Source organism: Canis lupus, chromosome 2 (genome assembly GCF_048164855.1).
Source record: "Canis lupus baileyi chromosome 2, mCanLup2.hap1, whole genome shotgun sequence".
In the NCBI taxonomy this organism is placed as follows: Eukaryota; Metazoa; Chordata; class Mammalia; order Carnivora; family Canidae; genus Canis; species Canis lupus.
The window spans coordinates 50,199,568-50,224,387 of record NC_132839.1 but is presented as its reverse complement, the minus strand read 5'-3'; the positions used below and the strand labels follow the sequence as shown (position 1 = coordinate 50,224,387).

The 24,820-nt window shown below is 43.0% G+C and overlaps 1 protein-coding gene and 1 long non-coding RNA gene across 6 annotated transcripts in view; one reads left to right on the top strand and one right to left on the bottom strand.

Moving 5' to 3' along the window:
* Positions 1–24,820, top strand: part of SV2B (synaptic vesicle glycoprotein 2B) — a 173,394-nt gene that overhangs the window by 117,643 nt on the left and 30,931 nt on the right. For all 5 annotated transcript variants that reach the window (XM_072798814.1, XM_072798792.1, XM_072798832.1 and 2 more), the window contains 4 exons: positions 12,474–12,654; positions 12,943–13,094; positions 19,787–19,920; positions 21,238–21,327. In XM_072798814.1, coding sequence (XP_072654915.1) covers positions 12,474–12,654; positions 12,943–13,094; positions 19,787–19,920; positions 21,238–21,327 — 557 coding nt within the window. The remainder of the gene's footprint in view (positions 1–12,473; positions 12,655–12,942; positions 13,095–19,786; positions 19,921–21,237; positions 21,328–24,820) is intronic.
* Positions 1,620–3,285, bottom strand: LOC140610235 (uncharacterized). Its single transcript, XR_012011974.1, has 3 exons — positions 3,201–3,285; positions 2,749–2,876; positions 1,620–1,767 (listed from the first exon to the last, which is right to left on the bottom strand). It is a non-coding gene; the product is annotated as an uncharacterized lncRNA (long non-coding RNA).

The window sequence follows — 24,820 nt, the reverse complement described above, 5'->3', positions numbered from 1 at the left end:
ACATTCAGTCCCTCTTTCATCAAGGAAACAGAAACCACCAGTAAAGAAGCCCCACAGCTTTAACCCCCACCACTCCCTTGCTAATTGCCTCTGTTTTTACCTTATTCCTGTGGGAGTGGAGGAACCTTAGTGTAATGTGCCCATTCTCACACCAGATGCCCATGCCCAGGGAAGGAGACACAACTCATAATGATCAATTTCCTCCTCTTCATCTCATTTTCTACCTGTGCTCAGCCATTCCTATCAATGCACAAACACGATACAGTTTCTCCCATCTTGACTCTGCACTCATCCTTTCTATTCTCTTTTTGGTAAAATTCAGCGAGTCTAGCTCCTCACTTCTCATTCTCCCTGGAGCCCTCTGGGAACAGGATGTAGTCCCTGCCACTTCCTAAAACTGTGCTTGTCTAGATCACCAGTGGCCCCACTTGGCCAATCCAGCGGTCCAATCTTGGTCCTCAGCTTTCTAGACCTGTCAGCGGCAACTGAAACAGTCTGCCCCCACTCCTCAGTGATACACTTTTTTTTTTTAATTTATTTTTTTATTGGTGTTCAATTTACTAACATACAGAATAACACCCAGTGCTTTTTTTTTTTTGATACACTTTTTTAATTGGACTTGCAGCTACCATAATCTTCTATCTTTCCTGCTGCCTCTATCCCCCTTCCCTGCCTCCCCTGCTGGTCCTTCCCAGCTACTGGCTTCTCTTCATTCTTTTGACCCTTAAACATTGGAACATTTCACTACTTTGCCCTGGGATCTCTTCTCATTGCCCCTTCCTTGGGAACTCTGGTTGTCTCTGCTTTAAGAACCACCCATTTTCTTGACTCTACCTTTGAAATGTATCCAGAATCCAATCACTTCTTACCACTTACACTGTTACCTACCACTCTGGCCCATACTGTCAGCATTGCTCACTTGAAATAAATGTCATGGCCTTCTAACTGGCCTGATTACACTTTTGGAAGGAGAATCACTATGAATGGGTGATCAGAGAAGGCCTCTGGGTCTTCTGGACCCGGGTCCAGAAGGAGCCTGGGTCTGGAGTATGAGAAGGAGCCATCCATGCAAAGAGATGAATAAAGAACATACTAAGTGAAACAAAAGCAGTATGAAGACTCTGAGATGTGAGCATAGAAAAACACTACCCAGGGGGTAATTGATACCTAATAAGACAAGTTGTCATAAGAATAGAAAAAATGAAGAGATCTAAACCACAAGAAACATTTTAATGAAAATGTGAATATTCATGTTCCTAATATACTACTAAAACCTGTACAGCTCTTTCTCACATAGGGTTCTTAAAGAGTGGAGGAAAATAATTGCTTTCCCAGTCAAGTGTTTTAAAAAGCAAAGAGTTTTATTTAGAAATCCATATTTCTGATGCTCTTTGAAATTCTAGAAATAGCATCTGTATTCCATAACACAGCAATTGGCTAAAGGTGGGTATGGCTGCTCCCTTTAGATGGGTGTGTATTCCTTATTAGGTATGCCTGGTTGGCTTCACTCGCTTCCTGGCCTGGTCCCTGTAGGCATCTGATTTTGCAACCCTTGGGCCAAGTGGTGAAAAGATTTCATCATTTTGGGTATTTGAAAGGATTCACAAGTCTCCACCGAGTACAATCACATAAGGCTTTTATTTAAAGACAAAGGACCAGAGAAAGATCATATAGGCAAGCACTGGGAATTCAAGACGCATCCAGGCAGTCTCTCCAGGGTTCTTCTTATTCTCAGATGGACCTGTCACCAGATTGAACCACCAAGATCTGTGCAAGAAACCATCACTCTGTGATAACTCATGGTAGAAGTCCCCCCAGGGGCTGTCATGTCCCTTTGGTCTTGTGATCAAGCTGGGCTGACCAATCACTTATACCACTGGAAATCATCAGTAAACAAACTGGCCCCCAAGGTTGTCAGGGGAGTTTCAGACTTAAAAAAAGCATGTCACAAATTCCATTGCTCTTATGTTTCCCAAAAGTCAGAGACAGACATCCAGGTGTCTCCAGAGAGGAAGATAGTTCTTTTCCAATCCGGCTGCAAATCAACTCTATCCTAACATAGAGGATAGTGTCCTTTGAAAACAAGGTGACCCACTTTGGTGCAAAGTGATTATACCAAAAAGGCAACTAAGTTCTGGAAGATCATGGGTTTGACTTTGGCCAATAATCAGCTGCATCACTTTCTGATCCCTTGCTGTGATGCTCAGCTTCACTCCCACCCCACTGGCCATCTGCTTGCTCAGCTATCACCCTTTTTCAGCTTGCCAGAGTTCTTGCTGTGTCCGTTCTCTGGCCCTTGCCTTGATCCACCATGTCCTATTTCCCTACCACTTTATTTCTGCTAGATTGTCAGGTTTTTGAAAACAGAGGGCTAGGATTTATTTATCTTTATGCCCCTATGCCAGGTTCACTGACATGTAGAGAATGGGGTTTAGCAAATTTCCTTGTAAAGACTTTGGTTTCCTCTTCTGATCTTTTATCATGCACTCTTTTCTCAGCTTCTGGCTCTTGGCTGTACTCCATAACTGGCTTTATTGTGATTCCCCTGGACCGGTCCACCCTCTAGAAATGACCACAGTGGCAGCACCAACTTGGTCTTTAGTGGAATGGCCAAGGGATTGTTGGGTCTCCCTGGGTAATGATCACATCTGAGACACCCACAGTACCAGAACAACTATCAGAGATGTCATAATTCTACTGGCTTTAGCCCAGGTGACACCCTCCATTGCCTCCCTCACCTCCTCTCACCTGCTGTGGGAGGTACCTGAAGGGAAGCTTTGCTTTTTTAAGAGATCTCTACTGTGGTAGTATGTGAATAAGGCAATTTCAAGATTCTCACAGTATTCTCAGGAAATGCTTCTTGAAGCCTCTTGTTTCTGGTGTGAAAGAAAATTGAGGTAAGTGACAGGTACCACTTTGCCCCAGGGCTAATGGACAGAAGCCTTATTAGTGACTTGAATCCTTTCTGTTACCATTGCTCCCACCATGGCTATGGGCCTATCTTCTGCTCACCAAAGACATGGCCAGGGATCTGAGGCCTGGTCTCCTCATAGGCTCATAGCTTGGCCCAGAATATTGCCTCATGACTTAAACTTGGTCACACACCGCTGGGACAATGAAGTCTCCAGGCTGCCTAGCAGGGTCTTTATTTCCCCTAAGTATGGTTGAAGAGAGAACTGCTTCCTGATTTAAGATCTTACCCTTACTCTATGTTGCTGAAACAAGGAGCTTCTCTCTCTCAGACTCCCCAATCTGTCTGCAGACTTCTGCCTTTGGACCTGTTGGCCACACCCAGAACCTAGAACTTCCAGAAGAGGTAATTCTACTCTTCCATAGGGCTGTGGCTTCTACTGAGCAGAAGGGCCAGATGAAAGTGAGTGTGATGCATCCTCAGGCAGAGTGACAAATGCCTTATCCAACCCAGGTGTCCCTGAATAGTACTGGTGTATCTTCTCTTGAGGGTTACCATGATCTGGGCCATGGATGAGTCACTCAACTGCAAACCTAGATTTCTTCCATCAGATATCAGAAAAACTTTACTTAGATATTTTAATAATTGTGATCAGAGAGGAAAACTCTTAATCTCAAGTTCCTCACCTGTTAATGAAGATATTAGTACTTCCCTCATGTTGTTGGAATGACAAGTTGAAATTGTAACCTATGTCACCTACTATAGTACTTAGCATGTGATAGGAGCTGAACAGATACTAGTTCCTTTGTCCTTCCTTTCTCATCGCCCATTTGTTTTTAAATAAATATGTGACATTTGGAAAAGAATTCCAACTTTTGATAGGTAAGGAAAGTCAACCTACTACCAAAGATTCATTCACTTGAGTTTATTGGACACATAAAGTACTAGAAAAGTCCAACATCGTGATTGCCAGATTTGTTTTCACTTGACAAGTTGTTAAAGCCAAACCTTTTCTGTGCCAAGTACCTGGATCCAAAAGAAAGTGTTTATTCATCCCAGAAGTTTCCAAGCATCCACATGTCATACACACACAGCACTTGGCTGACTTAACCTAATGCATCTGATTTCATGGAGGTGTGCAGATAGATAGCCTGAAATTCTTCCATGACTTAATACCAAAATGAGATGTCACTGGGGGATTCCTGTATACATGAAATCTTTATGAAATTAACTTCCCAGACCCTAGTCCAAGAAAATATCGCTCTTTATAAAGGTATGTTTGTTTGAATAATAAAGAGATGTAATGGAGATAGTTCATTTGGGAGGTGCTAATTTTGATCCTTGCAAAGCATGTATGTATAGTCCAATAAATGAGTGGTTGCAAGGAAAGGAAGCTTAGAATCTTCCCAGGGTAATTAATGCATTTAATTTCCATGTATTCAAGAAAGAAAGTTAGAAATGGCTTCTTTGTCCTTGGTTAATTGTATACTTCATCCCACTGCCTCCGATGCTCAGAGAGTATATTCACAAAAAGCATCTCTAGAGATTGCAAGAGGTTTGTGATGTAGATCAGCTCTCTGGAAGGAGATTTGGCATCGTGTCTCAGGAACCACAAACTCACTGAGCCCCTTTGACCTCATGATTTCATTTCTTGGAATCAATTCTGACCCCATGACAGACAAGGACATATGCATAAAGATGTTCTTTGTAGAGTTATTTAGCAAATGGAAAATAGGTCATGAAACTTCTAATACAGAATAGTCTCAATCATATAGAGTATGTAGTTGCATGTGTACAAGTACAAATACAAAGAGTAACACAGGCTATCACAATAGCTTTGGGTGGATGGCATGATGGACAATTTTTGCATTCACTTTTGTACATTTTTTTGTATTTTTCAGATTTTTTCCATCTGAACAGCATTGCTGCTGCCTGCCAGCCTCCGAGCTAGATGCTAGAGACACAGAGAGAATTTCACTCAAACAAAACCAACACAGTCCTTTCCTCTAGGGGTCTACAGTCTGAGGAACTGGACAGATATTGAACAAATGAGTGTATAATAGCAAACAGATACATGTGATAGGAAAGAAGGAGCGGTATGTTGCAGAAATACCAGCAGGGAGGAGAGAATTTCCTTTGGAACAGGGCGTCAGGAAACTATGGCCTCTTTTTGTTTTTACATTTTTAAAGGATTATAAAGAAAAAAGGAAGAAGAAGATGTCACTGCGACCATAGGAAATCTGCAAAGTAAATTATTTACAAGTGAAAGATTTTTTTTTTCTCTGCCCCTTTAACAGAAAAAGTTTGTTGAGTTCTAGTTTGGAATATCAGGGATGCCTCTCTAAGGAGATGACAATCAATCTGGCAGCTTAAATATGAGTTAGCAAAAGGAAAAAACAATTCCCAGAAAAGTTTCCTTAGAGGAAACTTGAAAAATGTTGTAGTTAAAAAAAGCTTTTTATTGGAACCTGGCTTCTTCTTCAGGTAGGGAGGAAGGGAGGTGCGTTTAAAGGGCGTGCTACTATAAATAAATTTCTTCTGCTAGTCTCTGTTCCCTTGCCTCCAATTCCTTTAAAATATGATTGGTTTGACTTTAAAATACCACCAACTTATTTTCATTTTTCTAACCCTGGGCTTTCTTAGGTCACAGCCAGTTCTATGCTGCTGCTGCTCCTAACAATAGCAACTTTGATTAATTGTGCATTTACTTTTGTGCTAGCATCCTGCTAGCATCCTGCTAGGGTGCTTCCAATCCACTGTGCTGTGTCATGCTAACAACTCCACAAGATGAGCACTAAGCACTATCATCTGACTTTTACAAAGAAGGAACAAGGATCAGAGAAGCTGAATGGGTTGCCTCTGGTCATGCTGTGGGTAACTGGTGGAACCGGGACTGGGAACTGGATCATCTCTCTTTCAAGATTGGGCTCTTCTTTTTTATGGCACCTCTTGCTCATTGTGGGCTCCTCTTTCTTCCATGGAGACATATTTCATTTCCTCTGTGGTGTTATCACCCATTAAAACTTCCTCTCACCCTCCCACATCCCCTTCCCTTTACCCTCATCAACCCTACTCTGAAAGTAGCAATTTTGGCTTATGATTTTCTTAAAACGCTCATTTATTGTAGGAGGGGAGATTTCCTTAATCTGCCATTGAGCTTGTTGAGGGGAACTGAAGGATAATAGACTTTCTCACTTTCTAGCTAGTCCCTTATCTGCTTTGTGCTAAAGTAATTTTTGATAACTCCATTACATTTCAGTTTTCCAAATTTATTGTCTTAATTTCTTCTGCTAAAGACAAATTTTAAATACATTTAATAGCACAGCCATTTCAGAGGCATTGTTAATTTTATATTTCTCTTCTCTGTGGATTGGCCCCTCTTCCCTTCATTCATCCTTGTCATAGCCTTCCAACAAGTGCAGGGGAGGAAAAGCTTCTTCCCTCAGCCCTCCCAGGCTGGAATCCGAGTGAATTAAACTGACAAAAGATTGATTAGCAAAAGAAAAACCATTTATTAGCACGTGTCTTACACTGGAGTCATTCAAAGGGATGGTTAGGACTTGGCTTTTATTTTTTATTTTTATTTATTTTTTAAATATTTTATTCATTTATTCATGAGAGAGAGAGGGAGAGAAGCAGAGGCACAGGCAGAGGGAGAAGCAGGCTCCATGCAGGGAGCCGGAAGTGGGACTCGATCCCGGGTCTCCAGGATCACGCCCTGGGCTGAAGGTGGCGCTAAACCGCTGAGCCGCCCGGGCTGCCCAGGACTTGGGTTTTAGATAGGAACTTCACAAAGAACAATACACTTGGAAAGAAGGAACAAGACAAAAGAGCAGGGTTGTAGGCTTCCCTGGGTGGCAAACGGGGCAAACTAATGGAAGACAAGAATGTTTTGGTTTTTATTATCATTTTTAATTTTTTAAAATTTTTGATTCACATTCTTTTAAAAATTTTTTTATTTAACTTTAATTAATTAACATTATGTCTAATTGGTTTCAGAGGCAGAAGTTGGGAATTCATCAGTCTTACATAATATCCAGTGCTCATTCCATCACATGCCCCCCTTAATGTTGTTTTAGGAAGCTTCGTTATGTCCATCCTTCTTTGTGTTGTCTCTGGGCTGGTAAGAGTCTGTGGTGATGAAACGCCTAGGCCTGCTTTTAGGCAAATATGCAGGAGGGCAGGGAGCTTTCTTTTGGAATGTGCTGTTTCTCAACCATCTTCAGCTCAAAATAATCCTTAGACCAAAGTGGCACTTTTTGGGGCTGCGTATTCTGATCCCGGACAACAGCATCTTGAAAAGCTTTTCTTATTCTTTCTAGTTCTTCCTCTGCCTTGGACAGTAAGTAACAAAAGCCCCAGGCTAGGAGCCAGGACAGCAGAATCGCAGTGCCAGCAGGTCCTGAGCCAGCAGGGAATTTCCAGGAGAGTCACTGACCAGATCTGGGGCTCAGCAGCCTTAGCCAGTAAAGAAAAGGAATTGGATCCCAAACCGAATCTCTGTGATACATTAGTTTGCTGATGTGTCTGGATCGGTCAGAGTATAGTCAGTTACTAGAATAGACAGAATTTAATATAAGAAATTTTTAGCAGGGTGAGTAAAATGTGTTTATAAAGTATACTGAGATAGTGAATGCAGGGAGCAGCTGCCACCCTAGGACTGTGGGAAGAAAGGGAAGAGAATGGAATTACTCTGCCTCAAAATGCTCAGAGAAGGGAGCTCATGGAGCTATAATTCAGATCTCTGGAAGTGGGGGGACCCTCCCTGGCTGGTGTTGGTGTGGGAGAAGAGGGGATGGCAGGATGTGGCTGGTTCTGCTAATTGGATTCAGCTGCTCCCATGTGGAACAGCATTGCTGCTGCCTGGTGAACAACGCTGAGGTGGAAGTCATAGGAACAGAAAGCACAGGTCCCTTCTTCCTGCTCCAGCCTTTCAGCCTCTCTCTCTCTCTCTCTCTCTCTCTCTCTCTCTCTCTCTCTCCTGCCTCCCTATTGCCAGGGCCTAGCAGTGACTGGCTGGCAACGCACAGGTGTTTATGGACCAAGTAGGTGCTGAATAACAACTGGCACAAAGTCCGTCGCTGAGATTGCACACTGATGGTTCTACTGGCCATGTGTCATCCATAGACATGTCTTGTGTGGGCTTCACAATAGTTTGATCAAACATGTGTCACTGGGTTTATTTCCAAAATCCGAACATGTTCTTCCTGGGAAAACTACACAACTTCATCATTCATGATTTATAGTTTTGAAAGACAAATGAATAGGAAGGCAGCTTGGAAATTCTCTAGTAATCAGTTTACACATGTGGTGGTAAGGCCCTCAGAGAGTGTGAGAATTTCCTCCCAAATCTCACAATCAGTGAAGGACATTTTGAGATTCTAAGGCCAGAATTCTCATCACTATCCCCTCACTGTGCTTCCAGGAGGATGGGTATGCTATGGCCTCCCATTGCTCAGACTGTGGTCCATGGATCAGCAACATCAGTCTTGTTAGAAATGCATAATCTTAGGCACCTGGGCGGCACAGTTGGTGGAGTGTCTGACTCTTGATTTTGCCTCAGGCCGTGATCTCAGGGTCATGAGATGGAGCCCCACGACAGGCTCCACACTGGGCATGCAGCCTGCTTAAGATTCTCTTCCACCCCCTCCCTTTGCCCACTCGCCCATTCCAGCTAGCATGCTCACTTTCTCTCTCTCTCATTAAAAAAAAAAAAATGGAGAATCTCAGACCCCACATCTGACTTACTGAATCAGAGTCTGATTTCACTAAGATCCTTCCATGATTTGTGTGTGCACAGTAGCATTTGAGAAGTGCTAAAGATAGCTTTACTGGAAAAAGAAAAACAAACTTGGATACTAGTGTTTTTCTCATCTCATGAGAGACCAGGGTGGGACCAGGGCATAGGGTGTACAGACTGGTTCTCAGCAAGTCTCCTGACCACTCCTCTGATTTCTCTTCTTCCTTCCTCCCAATTTATAGGCCCACATACATGGTGCAAACAGCAACATGCACACATATAACTACACATGCAAGGATCAAAAAATGCATAGGTTTTTTCTCTTTCTCTCTCACATGCATGCATGCGCACCAATGAGCCATTTATGGTGTGCCCTTTGCTCTACCTCCTAGCCCCAATCCCTTACTAGGTTCCCCCATGTACACTCTGCTCTACTCACATTGAACTACTCTAACATTGTTGCCCAAACATATCAGGTATTCTTTTTGTCTCCCTGTCTTTTGCATGTGCTGCCTGCCACTGCCTGTGATGCACTACCCCAACCACCAAGATAGAAACCTGAATAACTTCTGTTTGTCCTTCACCAGCAACTCAATGACTTTCTTTTGGAAGCCTTCCCACATTGAGTGAGGTGCATCCAGACCGTGCTCTTTCTCCATTTTGCATATTACCTGACATACGCCTTTATTGGAATGTTCTTTCTCACCAGGAGATAATCACATAATTTACTGTTTATCTCCTTGAAAGGAAGGAACCATGCCCCACTCTGAGGGTGAGCAAACACGGAAATAATAAACTAATACAAAGCTAAGAAATCTATCTGATGCTTATCTATAAAGAACAGTAAAGGGTAGTAGTTAAAGCCTCAACTCTGAGGTTGGAATTCCCAGATTACAATCTTCGTACTTCACTAGTTGTGTAACCTTGGGGAACCACTTTACCTCTCTGTGAATCAGTTTCCTCCTTTACAAAACAGGGACAGAAGTGGTATCCACTGAGTTGTTATAAGCATTATATGGGACCAACAATGCCTGTGAAATGGTTCACATGGAGCCAGGCTAGTAGCGAGTGCTCACTCTGTGTTTGCTACCTCGGTGCTATGAGTTGATACATTAGGCTCTCATGACCTATTGCTGGATTACTCACTGTCTTAAAGCATCCATAACACTTACTTTGCAATTTGGGTAAGGCTCTCTTCCTCCCTCCCTTCATCCTCTCTTCCTTCCTTTCAATATCTGTTTCTTTATTCCAAATGTTATTGACCACATATCATGAGAGAACCACCAGGTATTTGTTGGCTGAATGGGGTATTGGAAATTCTTGACAAGGAGTTGAGCTGAAGCCAACAAATTTTGGGAGCTGAATAGATCTAACTTGGAAAAAGATGTTCCCTCTCTGCTCTGGTCTAGAATTCTAAATTACCAAGTACAAAGGACTTGGGTAAAACCCCACTTTGAGTTGGGCTGGTGGTGATATCCCAGTAGTCTACCCAGAAGGACAGGGCATCTCAGGTATGGGGCTCCTGACTATGGCCAGCATGTTGGTAGGTTACCTAAGTCAGAGGAAATAGAATCCAGTTCTTTCCTGGGGAGAACCTGGCTAGGCATAGACAGAGTTTGGGTCTTTCCCAATTGGTTGGGATATGAGATGCTAATCAGAAACTAGCATGGGGATCAGGATCACAGTCATGAGCCAGTTATGCGGACTGAAACCATGAGGTGAAAGTAACAGGGAGGCTGCAGTCTGACCTTCAATCAGGCTTATCTGGTGGGCGTGGGGATGGCAGCAGCAGATGTGTGAGTAAGGCATCACTCACTCATCAGTGAGTAAGGCAGTTCTGCTGGACATGGCTCACAATGGCTAAGAACTGAGCAAGATTAAGTCTGCAGGGAACTAGATATTGGAGACTCTTGGCTGGTCAGGGCTGGATAGCAGATAAACTCACAGTCTAGCAGAGCACACTGACTCACACGTTATTACAACACAGCATGACATATACTGAGTTGTGTTTGCAAGTCTTTACTCATTTTCCGAAACACAAGTGTTGGTGACTTAATATTAGTAGGAAATTGCTCATTACATTTTGGGAGCTTTGGGCTGGGAAACTGGTGAAATAGGGAGGAGGAGGTGTCCTCACTCTATTACTTCTCTGTGGATCCTTCAAGTATGCAGAGAAATGGCAGATCAGGAGCACAGGCTCAGTAATTTCCCTTAGATATCCCCATGGTTGGCTTCCTTAAGGTCTTTGTCCAAATGTCCCATCTCAGTGAGGGCCTCCTGAACTATCTTCTTTAAAATTGCTACCTCCCAGCCTGGATCTCCCTGTTTCCCTCCTTCACATTATTTTTCTCTAGAACTCTTATCAGTTCCCCACTAACCGTATATTTTGCTCATGTATTTATTATCTCTTTTCCCCTAAATGGAATGTAAGCTCTGTGAAGGCAGGGATTTTCATGTGTTTCTACCTCACTGTATCCCCAGTAACTACAAGAGTGCTTACCTAATAACAGACATTTAATAGATACTTTGTAGACCCATTGACATATTCCATGAAGTAACAGCATACACCGAAATATAAAAGGAAATAGCATCTTACATAGTGTTGAGCTATGTAAAGGCTAAGAGTTACAATCCAGGTAAGTGAAGGAAATCTTCATGAAAGCCATTGACAACATCAAAGTTATCATTTCTTTTCATCTCATAGAATAAGACGATAAAAGAACGAACTCTGTCATTGGGAAGATAAAACAGAGCATAGTTAAATCTTTCCTTTTGGGAACCAGCCTTCAAGTTGATTAATCAGCTAATTGAAGCTCTTTGCTTTATGTCGGCCCTTCCTGGCACACATCTGCATAAATAAAGCATCTGTATGTCCAAAAGCTTCCTTTCTGTGAAAGACAATTTGTGTTCATCGTTTGATTTACAGTTAAGGCTGGGTGAAAGGATCCTTCCATAATTTGCATTCAGCATTTTCTCCTCATGAAGGATGGTCTGCAAAGTTTCCTTCAGAGAAGTAGTAAATCACATACGGACTTAGCACAGTCGTTGATAATTAGTAAGCACTCACTATTTATCAGGAAGGAATCATCCATATGCTTTTGGAGATGTGCCATGTCTGTGAGGATGCTGACTTTCACTGGAACACCATAAACATGTCAACAACAATATATTTATATGATACCTTAAATTGACTGATCTTATTATTAGAAGGCAAGTAGAAGTTACATGTCTTAAAGACAGGACAGCTCATTGCTTGTCTCTTATGCATTCCCCTAAGAAATCTGAACGTTGGTTGTAGTGTGGAGAAGATCTTTTTTGGAACAATAAAATAGCCAGGCTTATTGGTAATTGCTACTTTACACTTGTACATTTTTCTTCCTTCCCATGTTCCTTCCACCCTTTTGGCCTTTTCCCTGGAAATTCTCTCTTTAAACCTACCCCTGCAGGTAGGGATTTTTATACACAAACATTCTTTTTCACTTAAAAATAAAATGACAGCACTGCCTTCTGCAGATTATGCCTCTAAAAGAGTCATCTTCAAGAAAGGTACATCAGACCGAGCTATGGTTGATCTATTTTAGTATGTGCACATATGTATCAATCTGTGAGGCTATTTTTTTGAATAGCATTCTTAAGGATTTGAGTCTGTACCATACTTCTAATTTGCCATGAACATCTGTTATAGTCCACCTTTTATGTCTTTGACATGAAATTTCTAGAATACATAAAAATGGGCATTGGATTTTCTAGCACATTGCATGGTTTCTAATGTTTTGTATCTTCTTTCCACCCTCTCTTCTCTTTTTCCTTTCACCCTCACAGGGCTGATTGTCTACCTAGGAATGATGGCGGGGGCCTTCGTCCTGGGAGGCCTGGCAGATAAGCTGGGGAGGAAGAGAGTCCTCAGCATGTCTCTGGCCCTCAACGCTTCCTTCGCTTCTCTCTCCTCCTTCGTGCAGGGATATGGAGCCTTCCTCTTCTGCCGTCTCCTCTCAGGCATAGGGTATGTACATGCAGGGCTTTGCTAGACCCTTATAGACCATCCTGCTACTCTAGCCCTGAGTGGTACCTCCAGAAAACCTTGGACTGAGTTTTGTATTTGACTTCCAAGATACTGTATTAAAGTTGAACCTTAGAAAAGGTTGTAAAGTCAGTGTGTAAGGTCACATAACCCGACACTGCCTTGGCTGGTCTTTCAAACTCACAAAGGTGGAGTATAAGGTAACTAGGCTTCTGGCATGACCATTTTTAGTGTTATGACTTGATTCTTTTTGGCATCTTATTTTCGCAGGATCGGGGGTGCTCTGCCCATTGTTTTTGCCTATTTTTCTGAATTCTTATCTCGTGAGAAGCGAGGAGAACATCTTAGTTGGCTGGGCATCTTCTGGATGACGGGGGGCATCTATGCATCTGCCATGGCTTGGAGCATCATTCCACACTACGGTGAGTGCCCTGCCTTCAGATAGCCCAGGGGCCCTTGTTACTATGGAACCTGCAGCCAACATTTCCTGTCCTTAACCTTATTCCCCATACTCACACACAGTTCCCTTTTATACCTTTGATCTTTCTATAGAACTTCCAATACTGGATACACATCACTAATTTCAATATACATGTCTTTCTGGAAATAATACAAACTGTTCTTCTTGCCTCCCTCCCTCCCTCTCTCCATCCCTTTCTTCTTTACTTCCTTTTATTTGAAAGAATTTCAATCTTTACCTCCCTAGCCCTCCTCCCGCAGTCATAAAGTTAGGCTTCGGGAACCCCATTTATAGATGATGGAACAGAAGTCAAGAGAAGTTGGTGACTTGGCTAAGGTCAGGTCCCTGGCATGACCTTGACTGGATGCTCTGCCTGCCTCCTACCCCCATGCAGTACTTTCCACTCTAGTGCCTGCTGTCACTCTTGTTTGGCTGCCGAAGTGGAGAGCCCTTACAGACAAGGTCTTGGATTCAGCCGGGACAATTTTATTATCCTGGGTAATTGCAAAAACCGGATTCTCTGGACAGAGACCTGGCAATGTTTACTTTCACAATTGGTTTTGTTAAGAGTAAAGTAGGGAGAAGGCAGCAGTTTTGAATTTGATTATGTCTTTTGAGCATCCTGGGCAATAACTGCCATCGCGTCCTGCGTCCTTCAAGGTTTTTTTTTTTTTTTTTTTTTTTTTTTTTTTTTTTTGTAAACCACCAATTACGGGTATAGGCTTTGTCATCATTTAGAAACCTGCAGACCTAGAAGGGTAGCAGGTAACTGCCCTGAAGCTAACCAACATTTTTCTACCCATTCACCTCCTTGGTGTTTTTGAAACCTCATCCTCTGTGTATTTGCAGGTGATGGAGGTTCCATGTATATTTCTTTAAGAAGCAGCTTTAGTGTAGACAATGCCTACTTTATTAGTTAAGGTGATCCTGGGTGCATTATTCTGGTAATCTGATAAACCCTGAAATCTCAGTGGTTTAACACAACAAAAGTTTCCCCACTTTTAAAGTATGGCTAATGTTTCTGATCTGCAGGTGGCTCTGCTTCATCGGTAATATTGGGGCTCAGACTCCTTCCTACATGTGATTCCACTGTCTTCAACATGTGGCTTGAAGTCTCTGGTTGGGGAAAGAGCATGGGCAGTTCTAGATGGAAGGCTCTGAAAGGCAGGCTGGGAAATGGAATGTGTCCTCCCTGCTTACAACTCACTGGCCCCAAATCTGTAATCTGATCACCCCTACTGCCAAGGACACTTGGCAATGTAATCTTGTTGTGTGTCCAGAAATGGATTTGGGAACAAGTAATCTTTGTCCTGTCTAGTCTTTGAGAACCCACTGGGTTTCATCTAAGAAACAGAGAAGAAATATGAACAAGAATAATGAAATAAACAGCTAAAGAGTTTTCCAGATAATTCTGTCACCAAAAGCAATTCTCCATCATTTTTAGATACAAAATCATATTACTCCTAACATCATTTCTGCACTCTGTCTAGCACCCGAACACACACTTTAATGATCCCTGTACTGTGCTGTGGGTTATATGGGTCAGAGGAATCACTTCCCCTCTCCCCAGTTCTTGCTATAACATCATTTATACTGTTAACTGGTCCAACTGTGTGAGTGCTAAGAAACTATTTCCACATTTAAATTAAATGAGTAAAAAAAAAAAAAATCCTTTTTTGGAGGGGGGCATGGGCGACAAGTAAAATCTGAATAAAAGCTGAGTCAAAATAGTGGTGGTGTGTGACTGGGGATAAGTCCCTCCATCTTGTCTGGTGTCTTCCTTTACCTATAAGGAGAGAGAAGGAAGCAAAAGAGCAGACTGTAGATATCGTGCCAGCCCTCACATTCAGTAATTCCTGAGATGCAAAGAGCAGTGCAGAGAATATGTTTAAAACAATTCTTGGGCACCTGGGTGGCTCAATTGTTGACCATCTGCCTTTGGCTCAGGTCGTGATCCCAGGGCCCTGGGATTAAGTCACACGTCAGACTCTGTGTGGGGCCTGCTTCTCCCTCTGCTTATGTCTCTGCTTCTCTGTGTGTCTCTCGTGAATAAATAAATAAAATATTTAAAACGATTCTTACACTTGAGCTAGCTTCCCTCCTGATAACGTTAACAGTGTCAGCCTCCTTATTTGCAGACTGCTTGTTCCCTAAGGGAAGCTTGCGGAACCTCGACTGGCTAGGCTTAGGTCATGTTCCCACCTCAACCAATCACTACACTCCAGAGGATGCTGGGTCCTGACTGGTTTCCAGATACTTCCTTCCTCAAATCCAGCAGGAGTGGGGATGGGGTAGGGTCAGTCCCACCCATATCAGGTGGCCGAGCACAGTGGAGCCCTCCTGGTGCGGGGTGTTGTGACAGGGGCCATGCACAACAGTTACTACATGCTGCATCGCTTTTTCATTCTGCTTTACACACACAAGCACACACTCCCGTCTGAGGGTATGGCTGCTAAGGAAGTGATACAAAGATTTAGGCTGGGAGTGTGTTGACCAAGACTGAATGGGATGCCCATGGCAGAGGGGCCACATGGCTGCTGGCTGGCCACTGCTGGCCAATATCAGGGCTTGTGGTTCAATCATTTTACCCCAAATGTACAGAATATTTTTCCTGTTTGTATGCTTGTATGAAATCTGTGACTTTTATGTCCATTTTTAAGATCCAAGCCTCTAGGGCACCTGGGTGGCTCAGTGGTTGAGTGTCTGCCTTTGGCTCAGGTGTGATTCCGGGTTTCTGGGATTGAGTCCCACATTGGGCTCCCCACAATGAGCCTACTTCTCCATCTGCCTATGTCTCTGCCTCTCTCTGTGTCTCTCAGGAATACATAAATAAATCTTAAAAAGAAAAAAGATCCAAACCACTTGGGCAATTGGGTATCTTTGAAACAAGCATTAGCTGGGGGAAACCCACCCTAGAAACATGGTATTCTAGAATCACAGGGTAACAGGAGTGATTATTCATTTTAAGCCTCATTTTACCAGGACCAGATGTTGTGTCCACAGTGAACCATACATTTGATGATATTTCTCAATGTGCCCGAGATGTTAATCCTCTAACACCCCTCCACTCAGCAGGGACAAATGCCAGTGTGACAACAGAAAAGGAGACTGATGTTTGTGGATGGCTTGTGCAACCCACTTAATCGCTTTTGCAGGAATGAAGTGATGGGAGGTCTTGGCACCAGGAATTTGGGTGACTGAGTCATTGAGAAAGAAAATTACAAAACTCAGAATGTTTTCTTGGGAACTCATGGTCACAGCCCAGAAAAAAAATTGGATATATTATGGAAGATTAATTCCCATTGTAGTCAGCACCACCAGCTGTTTGTGAAATCCTGATGGAGAAAAGTAGGGCAAGCTAAAAGATCAGTGAACAGAACAATCCCTGTCTCCAAATTAATAGTTGTTCTATATATTTGGAAGCAGTTCACTATTTAATTTTATTTAATTTAAAGTCCCAAAGATCTGCCTAATGAATGCAATAAATGCAGATTACTAAAATCACCATAAAAATCACAGAGGCATGAGGGAGTAACGTATTTGGGATAATTTACACATATTATCATAAAGAAAAAAATTTGTCTCAGGAAGAATGCTTTATAAACGTACCCACTTCTGCTGTCCTTCCCTCATTATCCACCTGAGTTTGACTGCTACGTAGTTTTGATCAACTGGACTTCTAATTACTCCAGAGTAGCTTTTGATATGAGCTGCAAGATGTGTAAATATTACTATGGTTTTATCTTCCTCTTTCTAGTGTTACTGTCAGGAGAAATGAAAGGTTTCTTAATTAAAATGAAAACAAACAAACCCCAGGGAGAGCATGCTGTGCAAAAAGAGATTTGATTTTGGTTGAGAAAGTTGGATGATGTGTGTGTTGTGTGGACAAATGTGTCACAGCAGCTTCAGTCCCACGTTTTTCCACCTGGGGTTCCCTCTGGCAAGTCCTTCAGTAGCACAGAGTAGGAAATATCATCAGAAACAGTAGTGCAAGTAGAGTGAGTTGAAGCACAATGAGTTAAGAGTCAAGGGCAAGTGGAAATGGTCAAAACACAATGAGAGTAATAAAGCGTTCAAGACACTCACTGCCCAGCACTGCAGTTGGCCACGTGATATATTTTTATGCATAGACATTTCATTTTATTGTGCTTCACAGATAGTAAATGGAATAGAGATTTTATGTCCCAATAATGATTACCCTCTGAACTTTAGAAAATATATTTATTTCTATGAATATATTTATTCATTTATACAGTTTTTAAAAAAGATTTTATTTATTCATGAGAGACACAGAGAGAGGCAGAGACACAGGCAGAGGGTGAAGCAGGCTCCCTGCAGTGAACCTGATGTGGGACTCGATCCCAGGACCCCGGGATCACGATCTGAGCCAAAAGCAGGTGCTCAACCACTGAGCCACCCAGATGTCCCCCATTTATAGTTTTGTGTTTTTAAAAAAATGCTGTTGGAATGGTCTTCAGAGCTACTTTGAGTGGCATGAGAAAACCAAGCCATTTTAGAGCCTTGTATTATTTATTTAAATATTTATTTATTTATTTATTTATTTATTTATTTATTTATTTATTTAATGAGTAGGGAGAGGGGCAAAAGGAGAGGGAGAGATAGAATCTCAAGTAGATTCCCCGCTGAGTATGGAGCCCAATGTGGGGCCCAATCTCACGACCCTGAGATCATGACCCAAGCCAAAATCAAGGGTCAGATGCTTAACACACTGAGCCACCCAGATGCCCCTTAACCTTGGGTTGTTTTTTTTTAAGAAGCAATTATTTTGCCGATCCTTGCTGATGTTCATCTATTTCAGTCAACAACTTTGGTACTAAATGTAAATTAGCCATTTCTAAGCAAACCAAATCTACTCTCAAAGCAGATGAATTATTATTGATTGCCAGGAGCTTTTGCACTTATCAGATCTGTGGTGATATTGTTACCTGCATTCTGCAGCTGTGAAAACCCACCAACCCAGTAATGATATGAGAAAACCAGGATTTGTACTTTGATCTCATGACTACAGAAATCTAGGCTCTTTCCACTGTGCTACCCATTCCGTAAAGGAGGGACTTCTGTGACCCATGAGGATATTTGAAATAATGTTTTGTAGATACAGAGGCAATTTCTAAAAATGAATTTTAGAAATGTTTTCAAGAGGCACCTGGGTAGCTCAGTTGATTAAGCATCTGCTTTTAGCTCAGGTCATGATTCCGGAGTCCTGGGGTCAAGCCCCACCACGTTGGGTTCTCTGCTCAGTGGGGAGTCTGTCTCTCTTCTCTGCCACTTCCAATTCCCACTGTGCTCTCTCTCTAATAAATAAATAAATAAAATATATTTTAAAAAAAGAAATGCCTCCAATAATGAATGCTGAGTAGGAGCTCTCCATTTCAGTGATGATAGAATTCATTTGAATTTAGAAGCCCTGTCTCCTTAAAATTAAAAAAAATTAATATAGGCATACCTTGGAGATATGGGTTTGGTTTCAGACCACCCCAATAAAGCAAATATCACAGTATAATGAATCAAATAAATTATTTGGTTTCCTAGTGCATCTAAAAGTAGTTATGTTTACATCAAACTGTAGTCTACTAAACGTGCAAATAGCATTATGTCTAAAAAAAGTACATACCTTAATTTTAAAAATGCTGCTAAAAAAGCTAACCATCATCTGAGCTGTTGGCAAGTAGTAACAACTGATCACAGATCACCATAACAAATATAATAATAATGCAAAAGTTTGAAAGGTTTTGAAAATTGCCAAAATGCGATGCAGAGACACAAAGTGAGTGAATGCTGATAGAAAAGTGATACCAATAGACTTGCTCGATGCAAGGTTGACACAAACCTTCAATTTGTAAAAAATGCTATATCTGTGATGCACAATAAAATGAGATGTGCCTATAATATGACTGAGAGTGCTTTTCAGAGTGTGATCCTGAACCCTTTGCATTAGAATTACCTGGGGCTGGTACTGCCGTTTGACCTGGGTAAGAGGGATGCCCATGGTCATAAGGCCCTGATCTGGCTTTCTTTCCCCTGATGCATGATCATCCTCCTTTCCATTCAGATCATGCTCTGGGTACTCAGAACTGAGAAGATCCCACTAAACTCAAGGAATCATGACAAGGATACCCATTGTCACCGAGGTGGAGTGTGATGTGTTCACATGTGTCAACATGAGGCCCCTTCACTCCGTGGGAGGGGCTAGGAGAAAAAATGAAAGGGGTCTTGCAAGGGTGGGTCACGGCCTAGCCTTCTGGCTCCTTATTTGTCAAGGCAAGGGGATAGAACATCTGTCATTTAACAGTTTATTAACTTAAAGTTTAATGAATATAGAGAAATATGGGATGCTGCCTCCATGTGTACTCTTGCCCAAAGCCCTGTGAATGTCAGACCTGGCCAACCCTGGGGGGGTTCTTGAGATGCACATTGCCAGTGCCTATCCAGACTTCTGCATCAGAAGCTTCGGGGCAGTCAAGGGTTTGCATTTTATTTATTTATTTATTTATTTATTTATTTATTTATTTATTTATTGTTTGTTTGTTTGCATTTTAACTTGCTCCCCAGGTGATGCTCTCATGCCCTCATTGGAGAACCAGTGCTTTAAGGTTACTCTAAGATAATGTCAGAAATCCCCTGTCTTCGCAGGCTGGGGCTTCAGCATGGGCACCAATTACCACTTCCACAGCTGGAGGGTGTTTGTCATCATCTGTGCTCTGCCCTGTACCGTGTCCATGGTGGCCCTGAGATTCATGCCAGAGAGTCCAAGGTTCCTGCTAGAGGTGAGTCAGGCCCCTGACCCCACACCACCCCCTATGCGAGAGCAATAGCCCTTTGGCCCCACCTCCTCTCCCACTGGCATGTTGCAAACTACCCCCATGTCAACCCACCTGGCCCATCATTACATCTGGTTTCATTGCCATCTGTGATGGCTGCCTACCCTGGATTCACAGACTGTCAGAGACAGAGGGGGGCCCTCTGATGCTGCTTCCAGCACCCACCCTCTCTAGGAACTCTTCAAAGCTGTGAGATTTTTTTTTTTTTTCAACTTGCTGCAATAAGATCTGTGGGGAAAACTTGTGTTGCCTCCAAGCCCTTCAGGACTCTTGACCAGCCAGGACCCTTCCCCATGGGAAAGCCACTCCTGGTATCTTGAGAAGAGTCTTTCCAACCTGGGGCGGGGGGTGGCGCTGCTTGTGGCTGCAGTGATCAGACAGAGGCGGCTGGCAGGGGAGCAATAGGGCTCTTTTGTGTCTCCTTCTAGATCTTTCTACAGAGTGACCATCCTTGTCAAATTCCCTTTTGTCCCATTGATCAGGGGCAGGCACTGCAGGAAGGCTTTTTTAACCAGGGATATCCCAAAAGTTACCCTTTGTGGTATACTAGTTTCCTAAGGCTGCTGTGACAAAGGACTAAGTTGCAAACTGAGTAGCTTCAGATAACAGAAATTGTGTCACAATTCTGGAGGCTGGAAACCAAGGCATCAGCAGGGCCATGTTCCCTCTGAAGTCTGTAGGGGGAGTCCTCCTTTGCCTCTTCCAGCTTCCAGTGCTTTGCTGGCAATTACTTGGCTCTTGGCTGCACCACTATGCTTCCTGCCTGGGCCATCTCTGGCGTTCTCCTGGCTTCTTATAAGGACACCAGTTGAACTAGATTAGGTGCCCACCCCTACTCCCATATGATCTCATTTTAATTATATTTACAGTAACCCTATTTCCAAATAGAGCCATATTCCAAGGTACCAGGGGCTGGGGGTGGGGACACAATTCAATCCATTACATGTTGTTTCTCTGCTTTCTCTTTTGGGGAAGAATATGGCTTCCACCCAGCAGTCATTCAACCTTCGGACTAGGAGGGTTGTACTATGTAGTGGAAATAGCACTGTAATAATGTAATAACTGCCTCATGTTTACACCGTGGAGGCACCACGTTAGTATCCTTCCAAGATCGGCTGGGGACAGAGACTCGTCCTGCTCTTTCACAAGCCCTAGTTGGCAGTGTACTCATGTCTAATCACCTCACACTCCGGGTTGGATGTGCAGGGTTTCCACCCCTCATCAGCAAAGGATTTCTTATCCCTCTTTCCTTGCTTTAACCAGATGGGCAAACACGATGAAGCCTGGATGATTCTCAAGCAAGTCCATGACACCAACATGAGGGCTAAAGGGGCCCCGGAGAAGGTGTTCACGGTGAGTGTGTGGCACCTATGCCAGCAAGAGGGGGCCTCCCCTCCTTACTGTTTTGGCTTGCTAAAAATATTAATTTTATTATATTAGTATGATGTTATATTAATCTGACAAAGAAATGTATCAAAGGGAGAATAAAACCCCTGACATTCCTATTATGGCGTCATAATTATTTGTTCATTTTGATAGATATCCTTCTTCTAACTGCTAATTGTTCAAAAAATCACTGAAAGAAAAAATTAGCTGTATTCATATGGGGATAAGCATATGTATATATGTTTACAGCTACATATTTGTTTGTTTTTCAGAGAGAGAGAGTATGTGCGAGCAGGGTGGGAGGGGCAGAGGGAGAGGGAGAGAAAGAGAATCTTAAGCAGGTTCCATGCTCAGCACACGGGGCTTGATCCCAAGACCCTGAGATCAGGACCTGAGCTGAAATCAAGAGTCAGATGATTAACCAACCAAGTCACCCAGGCGCCCCTGCATCTACATGTTTTTAAAGAGTACTCATAAGCATTCTGTATGTTGTCTCATGACATTCATAATTATCATTTTAATAAACATTAAAGTTGGGAACATTAACACAGTCTTCCTAAACATGTCCCGAATACTAGAAATTTATTTACCCTGTTTTATTACCTAGTTCCTATTAATACTGTTTCAGTGAACCTTTATGCAACACACATAGTTCCTTCCCCTTGATGTTCTAGGTTTGTTTTCCAAGATAGACTCCTAGAAATAAAATGACTGGCTTAGAAAGCACTAGTATTTTTATAGCTCATGAGTTACATTGCCAGATTGCATTTCAATAGGGTTTTGCCAGTCTACAGTGCCATAAGCAGCAGGATAACCATTTCTCTCCACCCTTACCAGCATTGGCTCTTAGCCTGAATTTTGTTTCTTGCTAGTTTAAAAAGTGAAAAACCAGTGAGTGACAATTTCCATAAAGATGTCCTGTTAGTTACCAAGATCTGTGCTCTGCCCTGCCTCCCTCCACAAACCCTGGGGCCAAGGAGGAATTCCTGCTTTGGGTCCTTGTTTTGCATAACTTCCTTTCAGGCTGACTTCAAATCCATTTCCACTAGGAAGCCCTCCTGTGTTAACCCCTTCCCACTCCAATTCACTTGTTTTGCTTCTTTGGCCTCAGCTGTCAATCTTGGACAAGACACTTGTCCTTGTTAACCGTTGCTTGGAAGCCCTGATGCTCAGGCAGGATTATGTGGCAGCTAAAAATCCACAGCCTGGAGCCAGACAGTCTGGTCCAAAGTTTTGGACTTGATACTATGTTTTGATACTTTCTAGCTATGTGGCCTTAGGCAAGTTATTCCCTCTGCCTCAGTTTCCTTATTGGGAACAGAAGGATAATAATAGCTGTAAATATGGTCATGGTAAGGATTGAATAAAGTACCTGAACCAGTGCTTGCCTTGGAGTAGGGGCTACATAGATGTCAACTATTATTCAAAAACGTTATGACATATTTTTTCTTAAATTAACTCAAGCAATAAATTTTACTGCCTATTTCCCTCAATTCCAGTGCTCCTAAAAATATCTAAAATATGGGACCGGTGCTTTCTTTTGACATTTATTAAGAAGCACAACTAACAGATGAAAGATGTTAAGGGCGTAGATGGTTCTTCCAAGCTCCCTATCTCCACTGCTGTCCTTGGTGGATTGTAATGCTGCAGCTGGACGGCAGGTGTGGGCACCAGATGTTCGCGGGCTCCCCCCACACCAGGGCTTGGGTGTGCTTGGCTCGGTCCTATCCCCACCCCTACCCATTCCATAGATTGCCCTTCAAACTCCTGCTTGTTCCCAAGAGACGTCTTCATGGTCTTCTGTCTCTGCTTCAAGGCTCTGAATCCACATCAGCTGCATTGGATTGTGGGCCACATCAATCTGGTATGGAACACACATGTTGACACGTAGACACATCCAGACACAAAGACACATGAACACATCCAGACACACAGATCCAAACTCACACACATCATGCATATAGGCACACAGACACATGTATACAGACACACACATACAGATACACATGCACACACGCACACAGACACAAACATCATGCGTATAGACACACAGACGCATATATACTGAAACATGCACACACACACAGATACAGACGCATAAACACAGGCACATCCAGACACACAGACACACACATCACACATACACACAGACACATGAATACAGACACATGCACGCACATAGACATGAAGACACAAACACACAGACATATCTCACTTATACCAAGCATTTGTGACTTTAATAATCTTTATGACAATTTGAGGAGCTTCCTCCCTGTCCCATTCCCCCTCCTTTCCTCCTCCTTTCTAGTTTTCCCTCTTTCCCCTGCCCTCCCTGTGGAATAGTGAATTTTCCTTAGCTGGCACAGGGCGGGCTGCTGCTCCTCCCTGGCATTCCCGAGCCCCTCAAGTAGACTATTAGCGTATCTATTCCAAGCAAACCCAGAGCTCTCCTGGGAGGAGTCCTGATGGATGATTGCTCTCCATCTCATTTGTATGTCTGTCCCCACCTGCCCAAAGTGACTGTAAACTCTTCCCGGCCTTCTTCTTACCCACGTGGCCATGCAGCATCTCACCCCCAGTGGCTTCCCCGTCTGTTGCTTCTGGAAGACCCACTTCTAAACCAAATGCGTGGGCTTGCCAGACTGGGAGTCCTTTTTAGAAAAGTGATCCCACATTCTCCTCACAACAGGTTTATTGTTAAGCAGCCTGATTTTGAAGAATGAGGTCTTACTTAGCTTGGAAATCAGTAAAGCCTCCAGTTTGCAAAGGCAAAAGCTCAGCCTTTCACTTCAGCACTAGAGCCCCTCACCCATGGGTTGGATATGCATCCCGAGGAAGAAGAGTTCAGGCAGGGCTCCTGCAGCAGGAATGTGAACCGTAGGTGGGCAGTTTCTCTTACCCCAACCCGCATGCCAGCCATACGTTCTCAGGCATCACCTCTGCTTTTAGTAGTTTTCATCTAATAGGAAAGAGAATCAGAAAGAATAAAAATCAGAATCAGAATCATCTAACAAGAAAGAAATTCAGAAAGGTTGTGGCTTCAGCATTGGTAATCACATTAATTAGGTAGAAATAGATGAGTGGATGGGCCAAGGGAAAGAAAAGAAAGAAACAACCAGAAAGTGTTGACTGGTCAGAGAGCAGAGGCTGTCGGGGAGTGAACTCCTGCTACATGGGGTTAACTGCTTTGCTGTTAATAAATAATGAATGCATCCTTGAATGTATGTACTCGGAAGCCTGGCGGAGAGCAACAGATGATAGGGTCTTCACCTTCATCTTTGAGCAGCTGGGGTTCAGGACACCTACCCCAAAATGTGGCACCTTGGCATAGTGAATATCATAAGCTGAAGGAGTTCGAAACAGTGACAGAAGCAGGAAGGCTACTCTGACCTCTCCACATTCACCCTTCTTCTGGAACAGGTCTTAGATCTCCTGTGTGAAGTGACTGTTTACGCAGCCT